The 24842-nt window shown below is 40.7% G+C and overlaps 1 protein-coding gene across 2 annotated transcripts in view; it reads right to left on the reverse strand.

Moving 5' to 3' along the window:
* Positions 1–614: 614 nt before the first annotated feature.
* Positions 615–24842, reverse strand: part of uhrf1 (ubiquitin-like with PHD and ring finger domains 1) — a 109957-nt gene continuing 85729 nt past the window's right edge. For both annotated transcript variants that reach the window (XM_002940137.5, XM_012963705.3), the window contains exons 11-17: positions 24464–24570; positions 7512–7674; positions 6866–7003; positions 6669–6780; positions 3995–4143; positions 2339–2437; positions 615–1949 (exon numbers count right to left, since the gene is read on the reverse strand). In XM_002940137.5, coding sequence (XP_002940183.2) covers positions 1803–1949; positions 2339–2437; positions 3995–4143; positions 6669–6780; positions 6866–7003; positions 7512–7674; positions 24464–24570 — 915 coding nt within the window. In that variant the 3' untranslated portion in view covers positions 615–1802. The remainder of the gene's footprint in view (positions 1950–2338; positions 2438–3994; positions 4144–6668; positions 6781–6865; positions 7004–7511; positions 7675–24463; positions 24571–24842) is intronic.

A 24842-nucleotide genomic window follows, 5' to 3' on the forward strand; every position in this document is an offset into this window, starting at 1 on the left:
GATAGTCTTGGATTATTAATCAGTTTCAGACCAATGTAAATTTAATGGTGACTTACATGGAGCTTGTTAATATTTTTCAAACTTAAAGTTTAGGGTAGGCCAGTAAGTTTTCTTTTTTTTTTTAATAGGCTCTATTTTGTAGTGGAATCCGGAGAAGCTGAACTTGATGGACTAGCTCTGAACTTATGGACCAGTGCCACTCTCTAAACTGCTGTGCCTTCTCCAGTAAGCACACAGTGGTTGAGTTTAAACAACTTCTGTGACTAATGAAGCTGTTTTACCCTTGCAATAAAGTATTCTAAAAGACTGGGCAAAGAACTCATTGCAGGCCTCCACAAAGCCAGAAAACGTCTGAGATACCGATATTACCTTGTGCAGGCATTTTTTCTACGACACTGTAAAAACCCTTAAGGGCTCTGGTACACGGGGGAGATTAGTCGCCCGCGACGAATCTCCCTTGTTGCAGGTGACTAATCTCCCCGATATGACATCCCACCAGCGAAAATGTAAATAGTCAGTGGGATGGCATACGCAGAGGCGCAATCGCCCTAAAACAGCTGTACTTTTGGTCAGCCGTTGCTACAAATGAGATCTGTTACTGTGCAGCACTGAGATAATGACACTTAAAACATCTTTATTTAGTTTTGACGGTTTACAAAATAAAAGTTCCACGCAAAAAAAAAAACCAACAAGTTACACCGTCTACAGCAACACATTCCCAGAATGATGTAATAGCTGCAAACAAGCATCAGTTTCTCATGTTGATCCTAAAAGCTCAGAAAAAAAAAAAAAAAAAAAAAAAAGATGCCCTAGTTGTTCCAACAAGAGCTTCTGAAAAGGTTTTAAATATTAGGCCTCAATTTTTTTTTTTTTTTTAAAGAGATACACAACCAGTTTCTATAAAACTGACCTTGAATCACATTTAAGAGAAATGCATAACATTTCAGTGACAGATTTGGGCTAAAAGCACTTTTAATTAGGGCAAAAAAATTAGAACAGTTCTAGCCCCTTTTTGTACCAAGTTGCTCTACAGTAGTGACAATGGGCTATTTAATCTCATTTTCTCTAGTTCATAAAGGATAACATCTTGTAGAAGTAGACTGTAGAGATGTGACCATTTTGTGACCCATTCTGCAAAAGAGGGTATCCGGTTTATAGGGCCTGCCAATGGGCTAAAATAATTTTGGAGAGTTAATAGCTGCAGTATACAAAAAGCCATGCTATTGTGAAGACAACAAGCTACAACATAATAGGCCAATGATGCACACTACAACACAGATCAAAGATATTATTGTCTGCCAAATGTACGAGAGGACTATTCCCATGTGTGGCCAGTAATTGACTAGGCAACAGCTTCAATAAGGTTAATTAAGTTCTTAAAAAAAAAAAAAAATTGAGCAAAAGCTTATGGCTGACGTGAAAGCACCTAAATGCATCATCTAATTGAGTCTTTGGCATACGTGCCTCGAGTTTTTTTTTTTTTTTTTTTAAATTTCATATTTGGAACAGACTAAAAAAAACCCTTGAATTTTCAGATGCATTTAAACAAATACATTTGTGCTCTCAGCATGAGTTTGTAACTGCATAAAAAAAAATACCCATGTGTAAGTCCTTATGGCCATGTATGGTTATCAAGACATACATTAATACAAACTTAAAATACAGGATAGCAAATCATTTTATGTTGTAACCCCTAGCACAGCCATTTTGAATTTCATTCTAAACTACTAGTTATAACTTGTCTTGATAAACAAGCAAAAGCCCAAAAAGTTATTGCAAATGTTCTGGAAATGCATGCTTAATCACCGGCCTCTCTCGTAGCCTGGAAACAACTGGCTGAGGATAGCTTGCAGTGGTTTGTTCACGTTTAGCGAGTAGTTTTTTCCCAGATCATGCCGGCAAGCAGGGCAGTTATGGACCAATGCTTTGAAAGAACGGTCAAGACACCCCTATGGAAAAGACAGTGTCATTAGATACTGATAAGGCGAACAATAACTGTACATATAAAAAGGACAGAGGATATTGCTAGCAAACTATTACTAGCCCTTGCATAACTGTATAAAGAAGCTTATATGCAATAGTTTAAATGGAATGTGTATGGTAAACCATTTCATAGATTCAAAAACTATCCCAAATACATTAAACCTTTTCAAGGGTTTTAAAGCTATTGGTAAGGTATTTAAAAGAATGTTTCAGTGAGTTGAGAAAACAGAAATAATGTAGTTGACATCTAATCTCTACTAGGTCCATTAATTACCTGGCTTCTGGCATTAGGCAGTTCTTGGGTGGACATCCACATAAAAACTTTAACATTACTTGGATTTTTGCAACATCTTACCTTGCAGATATTATGATGGCATTCAGTTGTAATAGGTTCATATACCACTTCTTGACAGCAGATGCACAGGAATGTTTCTTCCACCTTGCTCAAAAACTTCTAGAACGCAAACATTTGTTCAACCTTAGTACTCTGTACATTCAGTAAATCACTTATTTAAAAGGCAAATTGATAGTTTGAGATGATGGTTATAGCACATTTTGCTATTTTTGTTGAAGGTACGGTTAAAAGAATAGTAATGATACAAGGTACAGGTATTTCATATGGCATGGTTGAGCAAGATAAGAACCACAGGCCAACCTTGTGTTTTAATGTATGCTATATACTTTTTAAATTCCACACTAGTAGATTCAGTTGCTCAGAGTAAGCAGTATGCCAGTATCTCAAATATTTATGTGCATAAAACCACACGTTTTAAAAAGTGTTACAGCAATAGTTTCCTTCTGACTCCATGTACTGTATTTCTATAGCCTGTGGCCAATGGGACCAGCTTTAGCTCACTTCACTACAATAACTATCTGCATGCTCAGATGAACCATTTGAGCTTTTAATTTGCATTGTAGCTTTCCACCCCCTTTCCTTTAGTTGTCCCCTACCATCTCTTTTCTACCCTCACATTACCTACCCCACTTTCTAATCTCTCCATTTCCATATGCTGGCCCTTTCCCAGACTTCCAATTCTGGATTCTGGCAAGATTCTGCCTTTTTCAGCAGGACTTGGTTTGGCCAAATCCCAAAAAAGTGGATTTGGTGCAGCCCTACTCCCTAAAGTCCCAGTGCTATGGTGACAGCCATGCAAAACATTTGTTCTATGTAAAAGCAGGGAACTTACTCCAGGCACACTGTCATGTACTAAAACATAACACTGCATTCTTCCTCTAGACCAGTTATCCCCAACCAGTGGCTGCTAACCAACCCCTTGGATGTTGCTCTCAGTGCCCCCAAACCAGGTAGTTATTTTTGAATTCCTGACTAGGGGGCAAGTTTTGGTTGAATAAACACAAGATTTACAACCAAATAAAGCCCCCTGTAAGCTGATAGTGCTGCCTAATAGCCAGTCACAGCCCTTATTTGGCACCTCCATGAACTGTTATGGTGCTTGTGTTGCTCCCCAAGTCTTTTTACATTTGACTGTGGATCAGGAATAAGAAAGGTTGGGGACCCCTGCTCTAGACTATATCCACATGCATGCAATGCATTGTGCCCAATTTTGAGCTTCCAGAAAGAGCCAGTACTACACAACAGAACTGCTGTCAGATAAGCTATTGATTCTCCTGCTTATTTTATCTGAATTCATGAGCCAGACTTGGATTTTTACTATGGAGTCCTATTTTTATAGGTAGCATTTTCAGCAATGCAGCCTTTAGGGAACGGTTATCGTGTTAACTTTCCAGTGTTCTGCTGATCGGTGTATTGCATACAAGTGTAAATGAAATTTAGTAGAGCAAAAGTCACATGACTGAGGGCATCTGGGAAACTAACATGTCTAGCCCAAGGTCAAGATTAAATATAAAAATCTGTTGAAAAACAGATTTCAATGCAGAATTTAGTTGGAGAAATGCTATTAACTGATGCGTTTTGTAAAAAACATGTTTTGCCATGAAAGTATACTCTTAAAAAGTCACATAACCTACGCTACAATATCAAGACACTTACAGGGCCTTCTTTCAGAAATGACATCACTTCGCGCCATAACTTTGCATTTAGGTCATCTTGTTTTATAAGTGTTTTCTGATCCAGGCTTAGTTTGTAGGACTCCACTTTTGTTTTCTTTGGAGTGCTTTTGGCATCGGACAGTCCACTACCTAGAAAGCAGAAGGCATGGCAAATAAAAGCAGAAATTCTAGTGAACATCTATATAAAAAAAAAAAAAAAGGACCAATCCTTAAACTGATCTTATTCAAGCAAAATTTAATTTTTAACCGCAATCAAGAGTTAATTAAGGAAAAGGCTACTTATGCAGTACTAGCTGCAAATTTTTATTTTATTTGCAAAACATGTTTCGAACCCTAGTGGCCCTTTGTCAAGTGACACTATTAACTCTTGGATGCTGTTGAATGGACACCAGAGGCATATTACAAAAATCTGATACAATAATCTTTTTTTGATCCTAGGCAGTGGGTCACCAAACTATCACAATAAGATAAAATGTCCTCTATAACTAGACACTCCATGAAGAAGGTGGTTAGGTCTACTTTTATTGAAATCAGCAGGGGATAGTGCATATGTAACTATTTCTGGGGTTACAAATAAAGCAGACCTTTGTCTACCTTGTTGTGCCCAACTGTCTATACTGGTATTGAATGCAACAGTAAACCCAGAGTGAAAAGTTAACTATTGGTCCTTTTTCGGATAGAGCTGCTTTTGTAAGTGTTGCTTACAGTTCTTGATCCAGATGGCCCCTTCTCAATCTGTCAGTTATAGCTTCTACTGCTAATGGACTACTGTTATGCTAATATGTCACTGGGGTCAGATAGGCAATATAAAAGCAATGGGCAAATACATTTAAGACAAAATTATAAATAAATAAAAAAAAGTTAATTTCTGGTGTCTGTTATCTCTTTAAAGATATTCTATTGCAGTCCTAAGAGGGGCAGGGGAAACAAGCTGCAAGTGGCATTACAAATAAAACATTTGCAGGGCAATGAGACATTAAAAATGGCTACCATGGATGAAAACATCTCCCCAAAAATGCCTTGCTCTTCACTAACATTGGAATCAAAGCAGGTAAATTACATTGGCTGCCCCAACTGTATTTCTGCCCACATTTTAGGTATAACAATTCTTAAGTGTTGCAAATTTCTTCATATATAATGATTTCTTATGTGTATTGGGGTTTATTGTATGCTTGCACTCCCCAACCCACTCTGGGTGTAAACAATATCTGTCTACTCTGCAGGTATGAAAGAAGTGGCAGTCAGACAGGCCTAATATCCAGCCAGTTAGCATCATACTTCTGAAAAATCACAAATCCAGGAAGACTGAGTGGCCCATGGGTCGAGTGACAGACTTTCCCTGACAAGGACGGTAGGGTCTGTAAGGTAGAAGTAAAACTCACAAAAGAAAAGTTCAGGTGTGTTCGATAGACCAGTTATAGAACTCGTCTTGCTTTTACTTTCTTAGGAGTGACCTTCAAGGTTTAGGTTAAATCTTACAGATACCAGGCGGGGAGTGTGCTGCCACAGCAGTAGTTCTGCCCACATTTTAGGTACAACAATTCTTAAGTTTTGCTAATTTCTTTAAGGATTCCTTATGTGTATTGAGCTTTAGGATATCCTTGCACTCCCCACACCCCTCCTTTGGTCGCTTCTAGTACCGTGTGCTTGCAGCCATTTATTATTTAGATATTCACTCTGCCACCTCTTTCTGGTGCTGGAAACAGCCATTTCTGTTGCAACAGCCACATTTTGCTAGGGCTTGTGAAATCAGCACCAACACGCAACTCGAAGCAAGCCTATCCAAGCATCGTTGGTATGTTTGCATTCTGTTTAATGCCTGTTCATTATATGTGTATTTTGCCGTTATGTGCATTCTGGTTTGTAGTTTGCAATTCAATATTTCTCCCTCAGCAGCCACCTGCTAGGCCCCACTAAAACCATATAAATGCATATCAGATGTTTATATATGCTTCTATTGTATTTCATCTGTATTTTACGTACCCAGAATATATTCCGATAACGTTGAACTGTTTGTACCTACAGTTCTACCTTCTTTTGATCATCATCATTAAACAAGTTCAAAACTTATACAGTGTGCTGAGTGAAGGGTGAGTAAACAGTAAAGTAATATGCATTAATCTAAGGAAATGTGCTGGTGTGGCTTAATTGTGGAAAAATGCAGAATTGGACATTTCCTGAGATTAATGTAATTTACCTGCTTTGATTCCAATGTTAGTGAAGGGCACAGAAATTTGAGATTTGTCACTTGCAGTTTAAAAAAACACCAAAAAAACAAACAAACATGGGCAACAAATATCCCTGTGTCAATCTCTTGAGAGCTATTAAATCCTTTAGTTACTCCATTTGTTTTTATAAGAAACACAATGGCATCCTTAGATGTGGCCCAATGTATGAATCCGATTTGCAAACTATTATAATTGCCGGTGAACCCACCCAATCAACCAGATAACCAAGAGATTCAGTTTGAGTGCTGGCAATTTTTTAAAACTATTATGCCCACTAAAAATAATCCTGTACAAAGCATCTCCCATGAATAACAAACCCATCAATTCAAAGATTTGACTAAAAACAATTTAAAATACCCTCTTAAAACATTGAATTCTAGCAGGAACGTTATAATACTGTGGTCCTTTCCTAAGCAAAACACTAACCAGAGTTTCGCTTCCTTTTCCCTTTGCTAGGTGACTCGCTCAGCTCATCTTCTGTCTTGTTTTCTTTTTCTCGCTCTTTGCTAGCAAGAGATTCCAGGTAACCATCAGGATACTAAATGGAGAAAAAAAAAAAAACTAAAGCACAACCGCATGAAAAATAGGATCTTCTAGAATATGGAATAAATGGTGCCAACTACCTGCATGACTAGACCTAGTTTTTTAATCCTTTCCTTGCCTTCCTTTGACCAGGGTGCAGGTTCTTCATCATCTCTCCTTAGGAGGTATCGCCATACCAAAAACCCAGATTTACCTTTTTCTGGCCAGTATTTTACTACCTAAAAAGCAACAGGTAAGAAATGTTACCTTAAAGGAACAGTTCCGTAAAAATGAAAATGGGCAAAATAGACTTGCACAAAAAATGTTTTCGATATAATTAGGAAAAAATGTAATCTATATAGACTGGAGTGAGCAGATGTCTAACATAATGGCCATAACACTACTTCCTCCTTTACAGCTCTCTAAGCTGTTAGCAGTCAGTAGCTAATGAGGGGGGCCATATGGGACATAACTGTTAAGTTCGTTTGCATTTGAATCAGACCTGCCTGCTTAAACTAACGGAACAGTTTTGTCTCAGTCACTTATTAACTAAGAAGTTAGAGAGCTAAAAGCAGGAAGTAGAGTCCTGGTTATGTTATTCCAGCCTTTAGAAGTTACATTTTGCCCAACTATATTACAAATATTTTGCGCAGTCTATCCATTTTACCCAGTTTCAATTTTACACTGAACTGCTCCTTTAAGCAGCAAATGGCACGATTTTGACTGAGCTATACAACACATTTGTACCTTATAGATGCCATCATAGCGATTACCATCCTCTGGAGCATATTTACTGTGTTTTTTACCCTTTGTATTACGCACTACACGAACTGGTTTGCCTGCTCGCCAATCCTTAGCAACAGCTCCCTCTTTATCATTTATAGGTGCACTGCAGTTTAGAGCAAGAGCCCTAAAGAGAGAAAATTACATTAACAAAATGTAAAAAACACAAAGCAAGCTTTTAAAACTGTTCAATGCCTATTAACCCAATGCCTATAACCCATGTTTATAATTCAAAGGGGTGTTGTACACCTTTGATATAAAATCTCCAGTTACTTTCTTTACTGCTTGCTGTCCATATTTTCCTAAAAAAAAACCCAAAACAAACGATTTTAACAAAGAATTACCTATGTTGCTGGTTCATCTGCTCTCGCTTTCATGTAAAAGAATAAAGTAGGCGGGTTAAAAAAAAAAAAAAAAAAATCCTCACCCTCCCCACCCTGAGCTTACTAACGTCCCTCCCTAAGCTGCTGCCCTTATTTCTCAATAAACCAAATCAGCCAATAGGCGGTTTATTTAACTCTATAAACATTAGTTGGAGCATGCTCACTGAGCTCTTGAAACAGACACCGCCCTCGCTGTGTGTGATGTAATCACGCTTGAAGGGAGGGGGGGGGGGGGGGAAGCTTGGAGCAGTGTCGCCGATCCTGTTGCAGAGAGCCAGCCTGAGAAGATTTTAATGTGTAGGAGTCATACTGCAGGTCAGTTTGGTCAGCAACCCTTCATTTTAAATAATGGATGTTAACTAGAAATGTTTGTTTGGTGCCCAGAAATGATTTTTATTAAAAAAAAAAAAAAAAAAAAAAAAAAAGGTGAACCACCCCTTTAATATGGGATCTACAGAATACTGTTTTAGTACAGAACACATTGGTACAGGTACATTGACTGTAAAGCTCTGATCTGGCCAGCCAAAACTTTTAGCGGGTTTCCAACACCCACCCAACATTTCAGTCCCCTTAGAGACCGCTTTTATGTAACACTTACAAAATAAACATACCACCAACTCAGTTGACAGATCCTAGGTTAACAACTCACCAAATTGCTGATGTAAAGTGAAACATAAGTATAGCACACAAATGTAGCAAAAATACAAGTAGCATTTCAGGCACAAATTGTATTAAGTCAGGATACAAGCCAGAGCAGAACAGAATCAGCAGAAAAAACATAGGGTATAGAGCGAATCGGTGCTGGGAGCGCAACAGGGGAGCATTGGAGAAATAAGTTGTTTTGTGCCAATAGTAAAAACGACCTACTTAAACAGACCTTCAGAACAGTTAAGTCCACAGATAAAACCACAGCTCACTATCACAGGTAGAATAGTGATTGGGTATACATGTGGACCCACAATGTATATAAAGGTCAACTGGCAGGCAAGGGACACAAAGTAGCAGGCATGGGAGATTAGTATGAGCTGCACATTAATGCGGATGCCACTGAAGCAGTAATACTCTCACTGCATTTCAGAAGGTATGACAATTGCAAATGCAGCATATCACGAGACATAGCAGTCCCAAGTGCAGCCTACTGTAACAACGGCTAGAATGGAGAATAAGCCGTATATGTGTCAGCCCAAGCACTCATTATTAACATTCCCGTACATAAGGGAATATTGGGTTATCACGCTCAAAGCCATAAGAATAGACTAATATACAAAAATGAGAGGATGAAATTATTATTGGGGATTGCTACTGCACGCTTGCAGAGTCAGGCCAAGGGGTACAGCTCCATTAGACAAATAGTTACGGGCATACAGCAAGTAGACTCTGAGCTAGGTGCACCGGATCGGGGTGCAGGTAAGTACAAAAAAAAAAAAAAAAAAAAAAAACGCCCGAAGGCTTAGGGCTTAAAAGGCAGATAGCGTTCTGCTTAATAAAGGACATATCAGATCAACATTGGCACAATGTGCTTAAAAATCAATCTGGCTTAAAACTGCATAAAAATGTACCTCCTACATGCTTCAGAGGATGCGGGGAGATAGGCACATATATGCACATGTGGTGGGAGTGCCCACAAGCAAAAAAGGTATGGGAGTTGGCCTTTCAGGAAATCAATGCATGCCATGGCTTGGCTCTGCCCCCAGAACCACGAAACGCCCTGCTCAACCTATTCCCAGCAGAGGACCCCTACAATGTGAGTACCAAACGCCTGATAATTAAAATATGCTCAGCCGTAAGAATTGTCATAGCTAGACACTGGAAAGGCCCAATCCCCCAAACATGGACGGCAATAGAAGCTAAAATCGGGGAGATAATGGGCATGGAAAAAATTACGGCACTGGTGAACAAGGTACATAAGTTTAGAGAATTGTGGCACCCATATTTAAGCAGACACTCGATCATCACGGGCATAGAACAAGACCCATAGAAACATATAAAACAACGCGGCATAGGAACTCTAACGGTATCCCAATAACCATAAGGTGAAAAAAAAAAACATAAATGTTTATTATTGTTTGTTATTTTTTCTCTTTCTTTCCTTTTATTATTATGTACCCTTCTCATGTTTAAGGTATAAAAGGCAAAAATGCAACTATACTATAATATCCAAACGCCGATAACCTGTAGAAGTCAAGTAGACTGGAAATAAATCAAAGCATCAGAATGTTATGAACATTTACCGGTCTAACCGAGGGCAAAGGGAGAAATCAATGTTTGGAATAGTTAATAAGCTAACCAGAATGCATAAACTGTACTGTAACTATACCTGTTATCTTTTCTTATGTAAAAATAAAAAAAACCTTTTTCAAATGAAAAAAAAAAAAATCAATCTGGCTTCCAATTTAAGTAAATCCAAGTCTCTATTGTCACCTCTACTTGGGACAGGAAACCTGGTCAATCATATGCCTGAACTGAGGAAGAGAGTGCTTTGCAGTCAAAAAATATTTAGCTATTGGTTGGTCTGCTTTGCCAGAGGCCAGCGCTGCTTAAATTGCACAAAGATGATTGTTCATCCTGTCCCTGTAGGCAGTAACTGCCTTCCCAATGTACGACAGGCTACAAGGGCACCATGCCATATACACAAAGTCAATCTGTGGCAAAAAGTTTTGACCAGCGTGGGGATGCCTGCAAGAAGATCCCTGTCCCATCCCATTGCACGTCTGGCAGCCAGTACATTTATAGCAACCCGGCTTTTGAAGCTGTCCAAGACACATTGGGGCTGATTTACTAACCCACGAATCCGACCCGAATTGGAAAAGTTCCGACTTGAAAACGAACATTTCGCGACTTTTTCGTATGTTTTGCGATTTTTTCGGATTCTGTACGAATTTTTCGTTACCAATACGATTTTTGCGTAAAAACGCGAGTTTTTCGTATCCATTACGAAAGTTGCGTAAAAAGTTGCGCATTTTGCGTAGCGTTAAAACTTACGCGAAAAATGCGCAACTTTTCGCGTAAGTTTTAACGCTACGCAAAATGCGCAACTTTTTACGCAACTTTCGTAATGGATAGGAAAACTCGCGTTTTTACGCAAAAATCGTATTGGTAACGAAAAATTCGTAAAGAATCCGAAAAAATCGCAAAACATACGAAAAAATCGCAAAGTACCGATCATTACGAAAAAAATGCAATCGGACTCCATTCGACCCGTTCGTGGGTAAGTAAATCAGCCCCATTGTGTCTCCAGCACAGCTTCCATCATTTTGCTGTTTATTGTTGCTCATTAGCAGTGAACTCCCTCTGCTGGCTGTTTGCGGCAAATGTATTTTCTGTGTGACCTATAACCTATGGAACCACCATACTTCCTGACATGTGACGTTTTGCAATGCTTTGTGGGAGTAGAGACTCCATTTTGTAGCGCATGGTGTGGAAGACGCACACACCATCTATCTTCTCCCCCATGGTAGCATCGCTGGTAAGCATTATTGTCATAAAACCTGGACTAAGCCACCATTAAAAAGCTTCCAGCTCCTCAGAGACACTGTGGCATATAATCTGATCCAGCATTGATGTGTATGTTGCAGCTGTTTTTGTGTTAGTGTATTCACCATGTACTCATTGTGCTTTATTTCATTTGTATTACAGTTTCACCACTTATTTCCACAATCACCCAGTAAAGTTCTACAGATTTCACCCTTTGTCTCGTTATTGGAGTGTGGGAAGGTTTAGCTGTATGTCAAGCTACAGCTCAGGGTAACACGTGGTGAGGACAGAACACACATGGTGGGCAAAGAGGGTGGTTTTAAGTCCTTTACCATTAACATGTCACCCGTGTTTCTGGCCCACCTGTAGCCCATGAGTGGTTTTTTGGTACCAGGGTTCAGCAATAAAATATCAGAGGTGATGTCCCATCTGTTGAGAAAAGCTTGCCGCAGAGTTCTGCTCTCCACCGAAAAAGTACTGGTAAAAATGAGCAGAGGCTGTTTGTCAGGAGGTCTAGTCTTGGGTAGTAGTAAATCCTCCTGGGTAAATTTTGGAGCTTTTGCTTTCTGTTCCCCAGTCAGCTTCCGACTGTCGCCACGCTGCACAAATCTCTCACCCATCTGGTCCACTTGGGACAGCTTTACCACAATCAGTTATTTCTGATGACACACTGGAACTGAGAGAACAGAACCCCCCCCCCCTTGTGGTGGAACTCTGACGGTATGAACTTGCATGCAAAATGGTGTTTCAATCTGTAGCTTTATGGAATAATGTGGTGCCTAGGCTTATCCCCAACCTTATAGATTTTTGGAATAAGAATTACACAAAAATTCATGGGTGTGTTCATTGAGCTAGCCACTGTCTACTCCCATACGAAGTAGAGACCCCAATTTGCACATATCAGTCAGATCTTTGTTAAGTTTACAGTAAGTAAAATTGTCAGATAATTGTCCTAAGAGTTCAGTCCAGTAGCACCGTTTGTCAAGTAAAAACAATAGCTCCACCCATGTCAGCCTGTCATATGACCAAATTGTCATCAGATTTCAATTTCAAGCTGCCCACTCCTCCCTAGAAATGTTGCTGTGTGAAGGCTGTGCTCTACCAGTTGTTTTATGTAAATCTTTGCAAGGCTTTCATTAGTAAACGGGAGAAGGTTGCAATGGACACTGGGGTATTAGGAGGGATATAATTACTTTTGGGTTTAAATAAACTGACTGGTGTGTTGTCAGCATGTTTAAAGTGATCCTTGAGTTTTAAAATACATTTAAACTTAATCCTGGGTATTTCTCACAGAAAAGTATTGCAGTAACACATGTTTTGCTATACACGTTTATTCCCTTTGTGTGTATTGGAACAGAACAAAAAAGGGAAGAAAAAAGGACAATGTCACACACAACTCCAAAAATGGGCTGGACAAAATTATTGGCACCCTTAACTTGAAATTTGGTTGCACCCCCTTTGGAAAAAATAACTGAAATCAGTCGCTTCCTATAATCACCAAAAAGCTACTTACACCTCTAACCGGGAATTTTGGACCACTCTTCCTTAACAAACTGCTCCACGTCTCTCTTATTGGAAGGGTGCCTTTTCCCAACAGCAACCTCCACCATATTTCATTGTAGATCCGGTGTTTTTTTCTTTGTAGGCCTCATTCCATTTTCGGTAAACAGTAGAATGATGTGCTTTACCAAAAAGCTCTATCTTGAGCTCATCTGTCGACAAGACATTTTCCCAGAAGGATTGTGGCTTACTCAAGTACATTTTGGCAAACTGTAGTCTTGCTTTTTTACGTCGGTTGGCAGCGGGGTCCCCCCCATGCTCCCTGAGCCTGCAGGACAGCTCGAATTTCTTTGGAACTTGTTTGGGGCTGCTTATCCACCATCCAGACTATCCTGCGTTGCAACCTTTCATCAATGTTTCTCTTTCAACCACGCCCAGGAAGATTAGCTACAGTGCCATGGGCTGCAAGCTTCTTGATAATTATGCGCACTGTGGACAAAGGCAAATCTAGATGTCTGGAGATGGACTTGTAACCTTGAGATTATTGATATGTTTCCACAATTTTGGTTCTCAAGTCCTCAGACAGTTCTCTTCTCTTTCTGTTGTCCATGCTTAGTGTGGCACACAGACACACAATGCAAAGACTGAGTGAACTTCTCTCCTTTTTATCTGCTTTCAGGTGTGATTTTTATATTGCCCACACCTGTTACTTGCCCCAGTTGAGTTTAAAGGAGCACCACATGTTTGAAACAATCTTATTTATCCACAATTTTGAAAGGGCGCCTATAATTTTGTCCAGCCACTTTTTGGAGTTGTGTGACATTATGTCCAATTTGCTTTTTTTCCTCCCTTTTTTGTCCTGTTCCAATACACACAAAGGGAATAAACATGTGTATAGCAAAACGTGTTACTGCAATATTTTTCTGGGGTGCCAACAATTTTGGCCATGACTGTATATACTGTATATATTTTTATGGAGATTCTCACTTATAACTCTAAGCAGTACACTACAAAATTTTCAAAGCACTGCTCCAGAAAGCTACATACATTAGATTTCAATGTCAAAAATTCCATTAACGGGTTAACCCCATAAACTGTCTATATTTCTAAAAATACCAAGTTGCAATGTTTTCCTAAAGTTAGTTTTTATAAAAAGGTGTGAAATTTTTTCAAAATTCCTTTAAAGCTTCCAGCATCTTCTCTCCTACAGGTCATAAGGTAACCAGATAAAGCATCCTAAATAAGAAAGCTAAGGGCCCACTGAACAGTTTGATGCCCAATATGCATAGATATACCAAAGTATTTGCAATGTACCACCCCCCCCTCCAACAGCATACTATGTGCTGTAAGACAACTGGTGTTGCTGAAAGATGGCTGAATGAGTCACATGACTGGGCAGTATAACAATAGGAGGATGTACTTTGTTTTAAAGGAACAGAGACAATAGAAGGCGTTTGTTAAACAGGATTTTAAAGGATACATTTTATATAAAGTTCATATTCAGTTATAATATTCATCCTCCCTCAAAATGTGAAATGATGCAGAAAGATGTTTTGAAAGCATTTTACCTCCTTAAATTGCCATTATATGAGATCTGCATACCCAACCTCTCCAGTGTCGCTTCAGTCTCCCACAGGAAGTGGTCACAGCACTGACTGACAGGCTTTACTGAACAGCAGCAGGGAAAACCCCTCCCAGTTTCCTCCCTCTGTGTCTCTGCTTGTGATGAGGACAGGGGGGTTGGGGAAGAGGAGTGAGTGCCTGTGACACCCGTTAAGTCCCGCCCACTCTATGCATATTCACTTCACTTTAAGTAGCTGAGGTTGTGTCATTGAAGTATATCAGGGCCTGGGGCCCAGAGCCATATACTGAAGAGTCTAAACTGGAAGCTGGCATAATGTCTGGGTAGAGCACAGTTTTCAAAGCAGTTATGGACATATTTGAACCCAAAGGTATTAAAATAAAAGCATAAAAACTGTCCCTTATATTATAGTGTCACCCACTGTGACCTACAGCACTTATATTTGCCTATTTGTGTCTGTTAGTTACCCTCCCATATAGATTGTAAGCTCTACGGGGCAGGGACCTCCTTCCTCTTGTGTCCTCGACTCAACTTATTGCTGCTGTATTTATCTGTATTTATTGTTATACTTTGTATTTTTCTATTATCTTATTAACCCCGTTTGTATTAATGTATCCTACTGTACAGCGCTGCGTACATAAGTAGCGCTTTATAAAAAAAGATATACATACATACATACATACATCCTTCCTTCTATTTTACAGTTTTTTTACATGGTTTAGTGCATTGTAAAAATGTATGGTATATATCCTCTTTAATGCCAATACAAAGGAGGCAGTAATGAGGGATGCTGATGCCTTATGGGTTGAGCTTTTCACAGATAGCAAGAGCCAAGCAAATTAACTATAAGGGTATGCTATAGACCGCCTAATGAAAGTGGAAAGGCTCAATTCCTGTTCAAAAAGAAAAGGCAGCTAGTTTGGGGCAAGTAATAGTATCTGGGCAATTAAAATCCCCTGTTATTGACTGGAGCAATAGTACTACCAAGAGTAAATGGAAACAAATCTATTAATTTGTTGCATGGCATCTTTCACTGATTGTTGAGGTACAAACCAGAAACCATGATGTACTGGATCTAGTGATCTCTAACAATCTAGAATGTATAGTAAATATACATACCCCCTTGTAATAATGACAAACGTTCACATTTGATGTTTATTGCCCCAGTGTGTGTATTTTCCTTAATCAAAGACCCTGAATTTCAGTAAAGCAAATTTTAACTTAAAGGCTATCCTTTAGAGCATAGATCGTGGTACCGTTTTCTGCTAAAAACACAGAACAGAGATAGTTTAAGCATTATTCCCTTAAGTAGTAAATGTAGAAGTGGTAGTAACCATCCTACATGGCTAAATTCATAAGTTATAGGGGAAAAACTAAATCTAAGAAATACAAGTCAGTGGGGACAGTAGCAGCATTTAATGACCATAAACACTAATCTGGCGGTGCAAAACAGCAACCCAGATGAGCGCATTGCAGCAGAAAAGACTAACCCCTAAAAGTTTAAGTACCGTATATACTCGAGTATAAGCCGATCCGAATATAAGCCGAGGTACCTAATTTTACCTAAGAAAACTGGAAAAACTTATTGACTCGAGTATAAGCCTAGGGTGGGAAATGCAGCCACTTCTGCTAAGTTTCAATAATCAAATAATTAATAAAGGAAGCAAATTGTCCAATCAAAGCTTATCCTATCACCTACATCTAGAGGATATCCTGGGCAGTTGGCACCCATCACCAGGATCCCAACTTACTAGTTAACATACATAACAAAAATACTGTCTCTGTGTTTGATACCATTGCACTAATGTGGTCCTCACCTGACGCGTCTCCATAAGCCCAGTAGATGATCCAATTGTAATGGAGTCAGCCCAATTTGGCCCTAAATGTGGATGAACAAAGTGGTACCAGATCTGCGCATTCAGTAACTATATGTGGCCAACCCCTTAAAATGCAAATATAAGAGCTGGCTCTGATATGTGATCTATGCACTCATCTGAAAACTCCAGTGGCACTTATAAGGCTAATAATGAACTTCCCTGTAGGAGTGGAAGATCTAATAATATGCTACTGGAGTGCTGTTATCACAGTGTATGGACTGGGTCTACATATCCCTGTAGTAAGAATCTCAATTTTCTGAACTGAGCTTAGAGTTCTAGACAAGGATCATTTTATTTCCTTGGTTCCCTCTCCATCCCATTTACACTTTTCCTTGGCCTACAGCTGAGCAAACTAAATGGAGAACTGCTATTTTACCCTTTGACTTCCACTGGTTACTCGCCTTTAACAGCAAAGTGGTTGCTACTTTCAATGCACATAATCATAATTGTCCATGCAGATCTCTTTTCCAGTAAGAGAGCGGTGGGTGAATACAGGCTGCGCCGCTGGCATTCATAATCATAATTGTCCATGCAGAGAGAGCTGGAGAGTTTTCAGTCGAGTGCAAAGATCACAGCGAGCAGGAGAGCGCTGCAACCCCCCCCCCCCCCGCGAGTACTTGGGCAGTCGCGTATGCGTATCCGCTCTCCTACCGGAAAAGAGATCTGCACAGGCAATTATGATTATGAATGCCAGCAGCGCAGCCTGTATTCACCCACCGCTCTCCTACCAGAAAAGAGATCTGCACAGGCAATTATGATTATGAATGCCAGCAGCGCAGCCTGTATTCACCCACCGCTCTCCTACCGGAAAAGAGATCTGCACGGACAATTACGATTATGAATGCCAGCGGTGCAGCCTGTATTCACCCACCGCTCTCCTACCGTAAAAAAGCAGTTCCTAATGTCATCTGCACGGACAATTATGATTATGTGCATTGAAAGTAGCAATCGCTTTGATGTTAAAGGCGAGTAACCAGTGGGTGGGGGGGCGGCGTGCGCACCGAATGCCATTACAGCCTGTATTCACCCACCGCTCTCCTACCGGAAAGCTGCCAGGGAGCGAGGAGCGCTTAGTCCCTTTATTCCCCTCCATCAGTGTATTTCCCAACAGTGTATGACTACTAAACCACACTGAATGCCATATTCACTCGAGTATAAGCCGAGCATTCGTTTTTAAGCACTTTTTTCATGCTGAAAAACTCTGCTTATACTCTAGTAAAGTGCTGTCCAACTTCTACGGTGCCGAGGGCCGGAATTTCTCTAGCATACATGGTGGAGGGCCGCTAATGGAAGCCAGTTTTGACCACTCCCCTTTTTGAAACCACACCCACTTCAAACCACACCTATTTTATCACAATGGTGGTAGCACAGCAAAATCCCAAATGCTTGGTCCTTACTGTGGGGATATCAACCATCATTTATATGTGAAAGAATTATGTCATATTAAGATATACCCTTAAATTCCATATGCCTCCTCCTCCCCTGTGGATAGCAGAGCAACCCCCAGTAAATAATTACACACCTTTGGGACCATTTAATGGCTATTTCCAACTGCTAGCAAACTCCCAGAACAAACCCCTGCCAGGTTCACCTCCCACAAGCAGCATAGGGCAAGCAGAGTATGGCACACACAGGCAGCACTCTGCCTGTCCTATGCTGGCTGTATGTGCCATACTCTGCCTACAGTACCTATATCTGAGGTGTGAAGAAGTGAACAATGGGAGTGATTACAGTCTGAGCCTGAGGTGTGAACACTGCAGGGGGTGAACAATGCAGGGATTAAAAGGTGTGAAAAACACAGGGGATTACGTTTTAAACAATACAGAGGGATTAGTCTGAATCTGAGGTGAGAACCATGCAGGGGGCCAGTTAATATCAGTACTGATACCATTTAATGCTTACTCAAAGGTAAGCCATCAAAGCAGCCAGACAGGTGGGGGGCCACACAGAGGGGGGCCGCCAGTTGGACAGTACTGCTCTAGTATATACGGTATATTAACTGTAAAAAGATGCAGGTTGAGAGAGTGCGGCTCCATTGAATAATCGTAACAATATAGTCATAACTAATAAAGACAAATGTGCTAAAATCAGTCCTTTTTAGTGTATAATAGGGGAGCCAGAGATCCAAGACAAGAGATTCCAAGGTCAGATGGAATACAGCCTTTGGTACTGAAGTGAACTTAGTTCAGTTTTAGCGTCTATTTCTGATTCTGATTTTCCCATACTCGCTTTCTGGGAAAATGTCCTACATTTAAAAAATGTATTCTCTCAGCCTGGCAATTATAGGCTAGTAAGTTTGACATCCATGGTAGGCAAGCTCTTGAAGGCTTATTAAAGCAACAGTTCAGTGTAAAAATGAAACTAGGTAACTCTCCAAAGCCCCTTAACCAAAATACTCAACGCTATACACGCTCCTTCTGTCAACAGTCAAGTCCCCATTCAGTACAGCCTATACAATGTGGCACAGGGGATTTCCCAGAAATAGACAATAATGGCTGGGATGAAGCCGTTGACAAAAGCCTATGATTACCTTGTCTCAACTAGACACAGATTGATACAATTTAAGATCATACACAGACTCCACCTAACTCCCGAGACTGCATAGCATAACCAGGCGCAAGTTATCCCAGTGGCCCAAATGCAATGCCCCGGAGGCAAACTACATACAGTAGTGTGAAAAACTATTTGCCCCCTTCCTGATTTCTTATTCTTTTGCATGTTTGTCACACAAAATGTTTCTGATCATCAAACACATTTAACTATTAGTCAAAGATAACACAAGTAAACACAAAATGCAGTTTTTAAATGAGGGTTTTTATTATTTAGGGAGAAAAAAAATCCAAACCTACATGGCCCTGTGTGAAAAAGTAATTGCCCCCTGAACCTAATAACTGGTTGGGCCACCCTTAGCAGCAATAACTGCAATCAAGCGTTTGCGATAACTTGCAATGAGTCTTTAACAGCGTTCTGGAGGAATTTTGGCCCACTCATCTTTGCAGAATTGTTGTAATTCAGCTTTATTTGAGGGTTTTCTAGCATGAACCGCCTTTTTAAGGTCATGCCACAACATCTCAATAGGATTCAGGTCAGGACTTTGACTAGGCCACTCCAAAGTCTTCATTTTGTTTTTCTTCAGCCATTCAGAGGTGGATTTGCTGGTGTGTTTTGGGTCATTGTCCTGCTGCAGCACCCAAGATCGCTTCAGCTTGAGTTGACGAACAGATGGCCGGACATTCTCCTTCAGGATTTTTTGGTAGACAGTAGAATTCATGGTTCCATCTATCACAGCAAGCCTTCCAGGTCCTGAAGCAGCAAAACAACCCCAGACCATCACACTACCACCACCATATTTTACTGTTGGTATGACGTTCTTTTTCCGAAATGCTGTGTTACTTTTACACCAGATGTGACGGGACACGCACCTTCCAAAAAGTTAAACTTTTGTCTCATCGGTCCACAAGGTATTTTCCCAAAAGTCTTGGCAATCATTGAGATGTTTTTTTAGCAAAATTGAGATGAGCCTTAATGTTCTTTTTGCTTAAAAGTGGTTTGCGCCTTGGAAATCTGCCATGCAGGCGGTTTTTGCCCAGTCTCTTTCTTATGGTGGAGTCGTGAACACTGACCTTAATTGAGGCAAGTGAGGCCTGCAGTTCTTTAGATGTTGTCCTGGGGTCTTTTGTGGCCTCTCGGATTACTTTTGTTCTCATTTGTTCCTGAATTTCTTTGGATCTTGGCATGATGTCTAGCTTTTGAGGTGCTTTTGGTCTACTTCTCTGTGTCAGGTAGCTCCTATTTAAGTGATTTCTTGATTGAAACAGGTGTGGCAGTAATCAGGCCTGGGGGTGACTACAGAAATTGAACTCAGGTGTGATAAACCATAGTTAAGTTATTTTTTAACAAGGGGGGCAATCATTTTTTCACACAGGGCCATGTAGATTTGGAGTTTTTTTTCTCCCTTAATAACGTAAACCTTCATTTAAAAACTGCATTTTGTGTTCAATTATGTTATCTTTGACTAATAGTTAACGGTTTTTGATGAGCAGAAACATTTAAGTGTGACAAACATGCAAAAGAATAAGAAATCAGGAAGGGGGCAAATAGTTTTTCACACCACTGTACATCTCCTCTGGCAATGCCAGACCATCCAATCTTACTGGGCACAAGTAATGAATTATATCCATGGGAAAACCTCCCTCCCAAACCTCCTAACACCCAAGGTCTGCCTATTGGGAGTGGTCAATGACCTTTTATTCCAACAGTCCACACGAGAACCCTCTTTCACAACCTACTGTTCTACTGTAGAAAATGTATACTGTTACACTGGATGGCCCAAGCCCCTCCCACATTGGTGGATGGTTAAACCTGATCAGAACACTACTACCCCTATTCCAACTCACGTACACTGCCAGAGGGTTCCCCCCAGAAATATGAAAAAATCTGGAGGAACTGGATAGAGGCTACTGACTGATCTGTTCCCCCCTCTTCCCCTCCCTGTTCGCCCTAGGGGACACCCCCACCACAAAGTCCACTACCCCAGACTAGGCCAAAAGCAAATGTCAATGTATGTTCTATCTTATACAAAACCAAGACAAACATGATGTAAAACAGCATCATGTTTATTAATGTTACATGTTGTATGTTATTGTCTTATGTTAAAAATGCAAAATAATCTTTAAAAAAAAAAACACGACACTAGGGGGCCCATTTACTTACTCACGAACCGGCTGAATGCGTTCGATTGCGTTTTTTTCGTAATGATCGGTATTTGCCGATTTTTTCGGAAAATTATCGCAACTTTTTTCGTTGCCATCAGAATGTTGCGCAAAATGTTGCGATTTTTTCGTAGCGTTCGGATTCATTCAAGCTTCAGTATGGTGACTTTTCTTGGGCCAGGTTGGAGCTGCAGGATGCCATTGAGTCCTATGGGAGGCTTCCAAAATCATGCTAAGTCTGAAAGTTTCGGCCGCCGCTTACGAGCACTCAATACGGAAAAGTCGCGACAAGATACGAGCGAATCGTAATGGCTACGAAAAACTCACGTTTTTTCGTGAAAATCGTATTGGTAACGAAAAAGTCGTGACAATTTCCGAAAAGTCGTAAAGGCGCTGAAAAAAATCGCAAAAAATACGAAAAAGTCGCAAAATGTTAGTTTTCCAATCGGAATTTTTCCAATTCGGATTCGAATTCGTGTCTTAGTAAATCAGCCCCTAGGTAAAATAGACTGCGCAAAATAAAAAAACATTTGTAAAATAGTTAGGCAAAAATGTACTCTATAAAGGCTGGAGCAGGTAGATGTCTAACATAACAGCCAAAACACTACCTCCTGCTTTCAGCTCTCTAAGCTCTAAGGCAGATCAAAGATCTTCTACTGCAAGCCAAGTACAGACCAGCTGCAAAGCCAAGAGCAACTACAGTTTGGTAGCTAAGTTAAACACACGCCAGCAACAGACTGGGGAGGAACCCAATTGGCTGGCTGCCCCAGTGAAAGGTGTGCCTAGGTTTGGAGCCAAAAATTAGGGGCGGGCCCAGCAGATTATAAAGGGAGAACCTGTTTTGCCAGCAGTTGAGACAGAGATCCAGTAAGCAGTGACTGACACTGATGGGAAGCTCTGCTGAGTGCCAGCCTGTAAAGAAAGATCTGCTACACTGCTGTTTGGATGCCTTTACTACCTGCAGATCCCCAAGTGAGTGATCCATCCGAGGGAAAGGTATAGAAAGTCTGTGTGTGTCCCCTGTGTGAGGACAGGTGTTTTTCTTGGCCTGCTACGTGGGACCAACTGCCTATTCCAAAAGGGAGAGGTACTTTGGGGCAGGTAGCGCTACCTGGGGAAACATAGAGCTCTGGAGAAGGGACTTTGCCAGGACTTAACTGGGAAAGGGTATTTCCTCCAGGAGTGGAGTGTGGAACTGTGCCCTCAGACAGACTGAGCCAGAAGTGGCTAAAACGCCACAGGTTTCCAGAGAAGGGTTTAATACTGGTTTGCATGTTATAATATTACCTTTACACCCAGTTATACAAAGTTGATATTTGCTGCAAACTGTGTGTGATTATTTTCCTAGTGGAAATCCCCTTGAGGTGTGCTTATCATTGTTCACTAGGTGGAGGCACTTTATGGGGAACAAATATTTTACCGCCCAAGAGTGGCTGCATCATGGCGAGATTCTGCCGGGGGCCTGCTGAATGTCCTTCTAGAGAGCCCCAGAGAGAGACCGTGAGAAGGTTCCCCTTGATACTGATGCTGGAGATGAAGGGCCATGGAATGTTGTTCTGTCTCACCTGTCTGATGACGCAGATGGGTTAACTACCCATGGTGACACCCTTGTTCCCCAGTATGCGGTTACAGCACCAGAGGGTGTGCTGCCCAATAAGAGACTGTTTGATTCGCCAGTTGAAGTAAAGCAATGTCCATCCTGTGAGAGCGTGGTCGCCAAGGGGAGTCGGCATAGCTCAGGAGGCTGGCTGGATACCCCTGATATTGTGTGTGCGCTGGGACTACTGACTGACCAACTAGCTCAGCTGGCCTGGAATGGCAATTTTAAGAGACTTAAAAAGTGTTGTCAGGCTCAGATCCTGTACACTCGGGTGAGGAGTCCTTTGAGAGTTGGAGAGACTTCACTGTGGTGTCCGTGAAAGATTGGACAACTATGAGAAGGAAGATCCTTGAGAGTCTTTGCTGTCCTGCTGTGGACGTGGTAAGTCACCCTGATGCTACTTCAGGCAACCTGATTGAAACCTCAACCTGATTGAGGTTTGAGACATTTGGCCCTGTAGCAAGTACTACAGAGATGCTCCATAACTTCCACTCTACCTTGCAGAAAGAGGAAGAAGACCTTTCTGCCTATCTGGTGCAGCTGGAGCAAGGCCTGAGACTGCTGGTGAGTCGTGGGGTAAGCCAAAGCTCTGAAATGGATTCCCTGAGATTTTGCCAAACGAGGAGAGGGACTTTGAATAGTGAGCCTGTTGCCATGACAATCCAAGCTCACTACCAGGATACGCTAACCCCTTGCTATGTTGCTCTGATGGAGCGAGTTCGGCGAGAGGAGGCTGATGCCTATGTAAGGGTGAAGAGGAGTTCCACCCAAGGGCATGCAGAGAAGTCCCTGCTGATGCAATACTGCTGGAGGAGAATAAGAAACTTTGTGGAACGCGCCAAAAGCCCAACTGAGACGAGGTGTAGTAAGATACAGCCAAACTGTCCTGTTCCTGATGAGGGTGAGGCCCAGTCTGTACTGTGTAAAATACGCCCCTTTAGTAGCACATTTAACTTACAGTTTAACATATTCATTGCTCTCCATACATCAGTAGATTTAAAGGAGAACTAAAGAAGTAGGGTAGAAATGTTGTACATTATGTTTGGGGCCTTCATACCATCCCAAGGCAATCACAGCCCTTTAGTTGGAAAGATCTGTGCCTCCAAAAATGCCCTAGTAGCTACTTATTTTTACTACCTATTCTCAGCACATGGTCTGTGTGGCTTTCAGTTACTGAGGTTAGGGACAGATTTACTGTATAAATAAAAAGTCACACTATAAGGCCGATTAGTAAATAAACTCCGGCAGCTCTGAAACATATTAGCATCAGAAATGAAATATCACCAATGTAGCATCAAATTCTATGACTTCTATCCATTTTCTGCTAAATTTCTTAACAGCTATCCAGAGCCCACTGAGCAAAAGTGTCGCAGACAAAACCCAATATTTTAACAAAAAATTTATAACAAAATCCAGTATTTTGTTAGAAGTGTCTGCGGCATTCATGCTCAGTATCTCTGGGCATCTATTAGGAAATGACCTTCAACTTTAAAGGCCTGGACCATTACTGCAGTAGAGATTCAGAAACTTTGGGCTGCTTATGCATGGAAATGCATATTTTCACAAAAACAAATGTAGATGCTCTTGCAATAAGGTGTGACTGAATTTTAAAAACATGCAACTTCAGTTAACCATAGTTTGAATTTTTGTACAGAAAGTATGCATTTTAAAAGATGCATACTGAATTACATTACATTAACATTTATTTATAAAGCGCCAACATATTCCGCAGCGCTGTACAATAAGTACATAAATAAAAAAAAAAAATTATAAAAGAAAGCACGTAACCTGTTCATGTTTGTGAGTTTCTGGTCACAAGACTGTTCCGCTGTTCGCTTGTTTCCAGAAAGGTCCCGACCACCACTGCCAGTATAAGTAAACTCACTTCCATTATCCTACAGGGGAAAACATGACAATACAAGTTCTCTGAATGTATTAAATACAAAAATAAAAAAAATACAAATACAATACATGCGCTGTAGGAGTTATTCACTTGGGGCAGTAAGCTTCTTATTAATGAGTTGCCTTGTTGAAGTATAAACAGAAGCAAATTATATCTCTCATCTCTACAGCTATAGCTATATATATCTATCTATTTGGAGTGAATATCAGCCAAACTGTCATGCGTACCTAAAGTGTTAATACCCGCTTGTCTGACGAAGTGACC

The sequence above is a fragment of the Xenopus tropicalis genome, chromosome 1 (assembly GCF_000004195.4).
Source record: "Xenopus tropicalis strain Nigerian chromosome 1, UCB_Xtro_10.0, whole genome shotgun sequence".
Classification (NCBI taxonomy): domain Eukaryota; kingdom Metazoa; phylum Chordata; class Amphibia; order Anura; family Pipidae; genus Xenopus; species Xenopus tropicalis.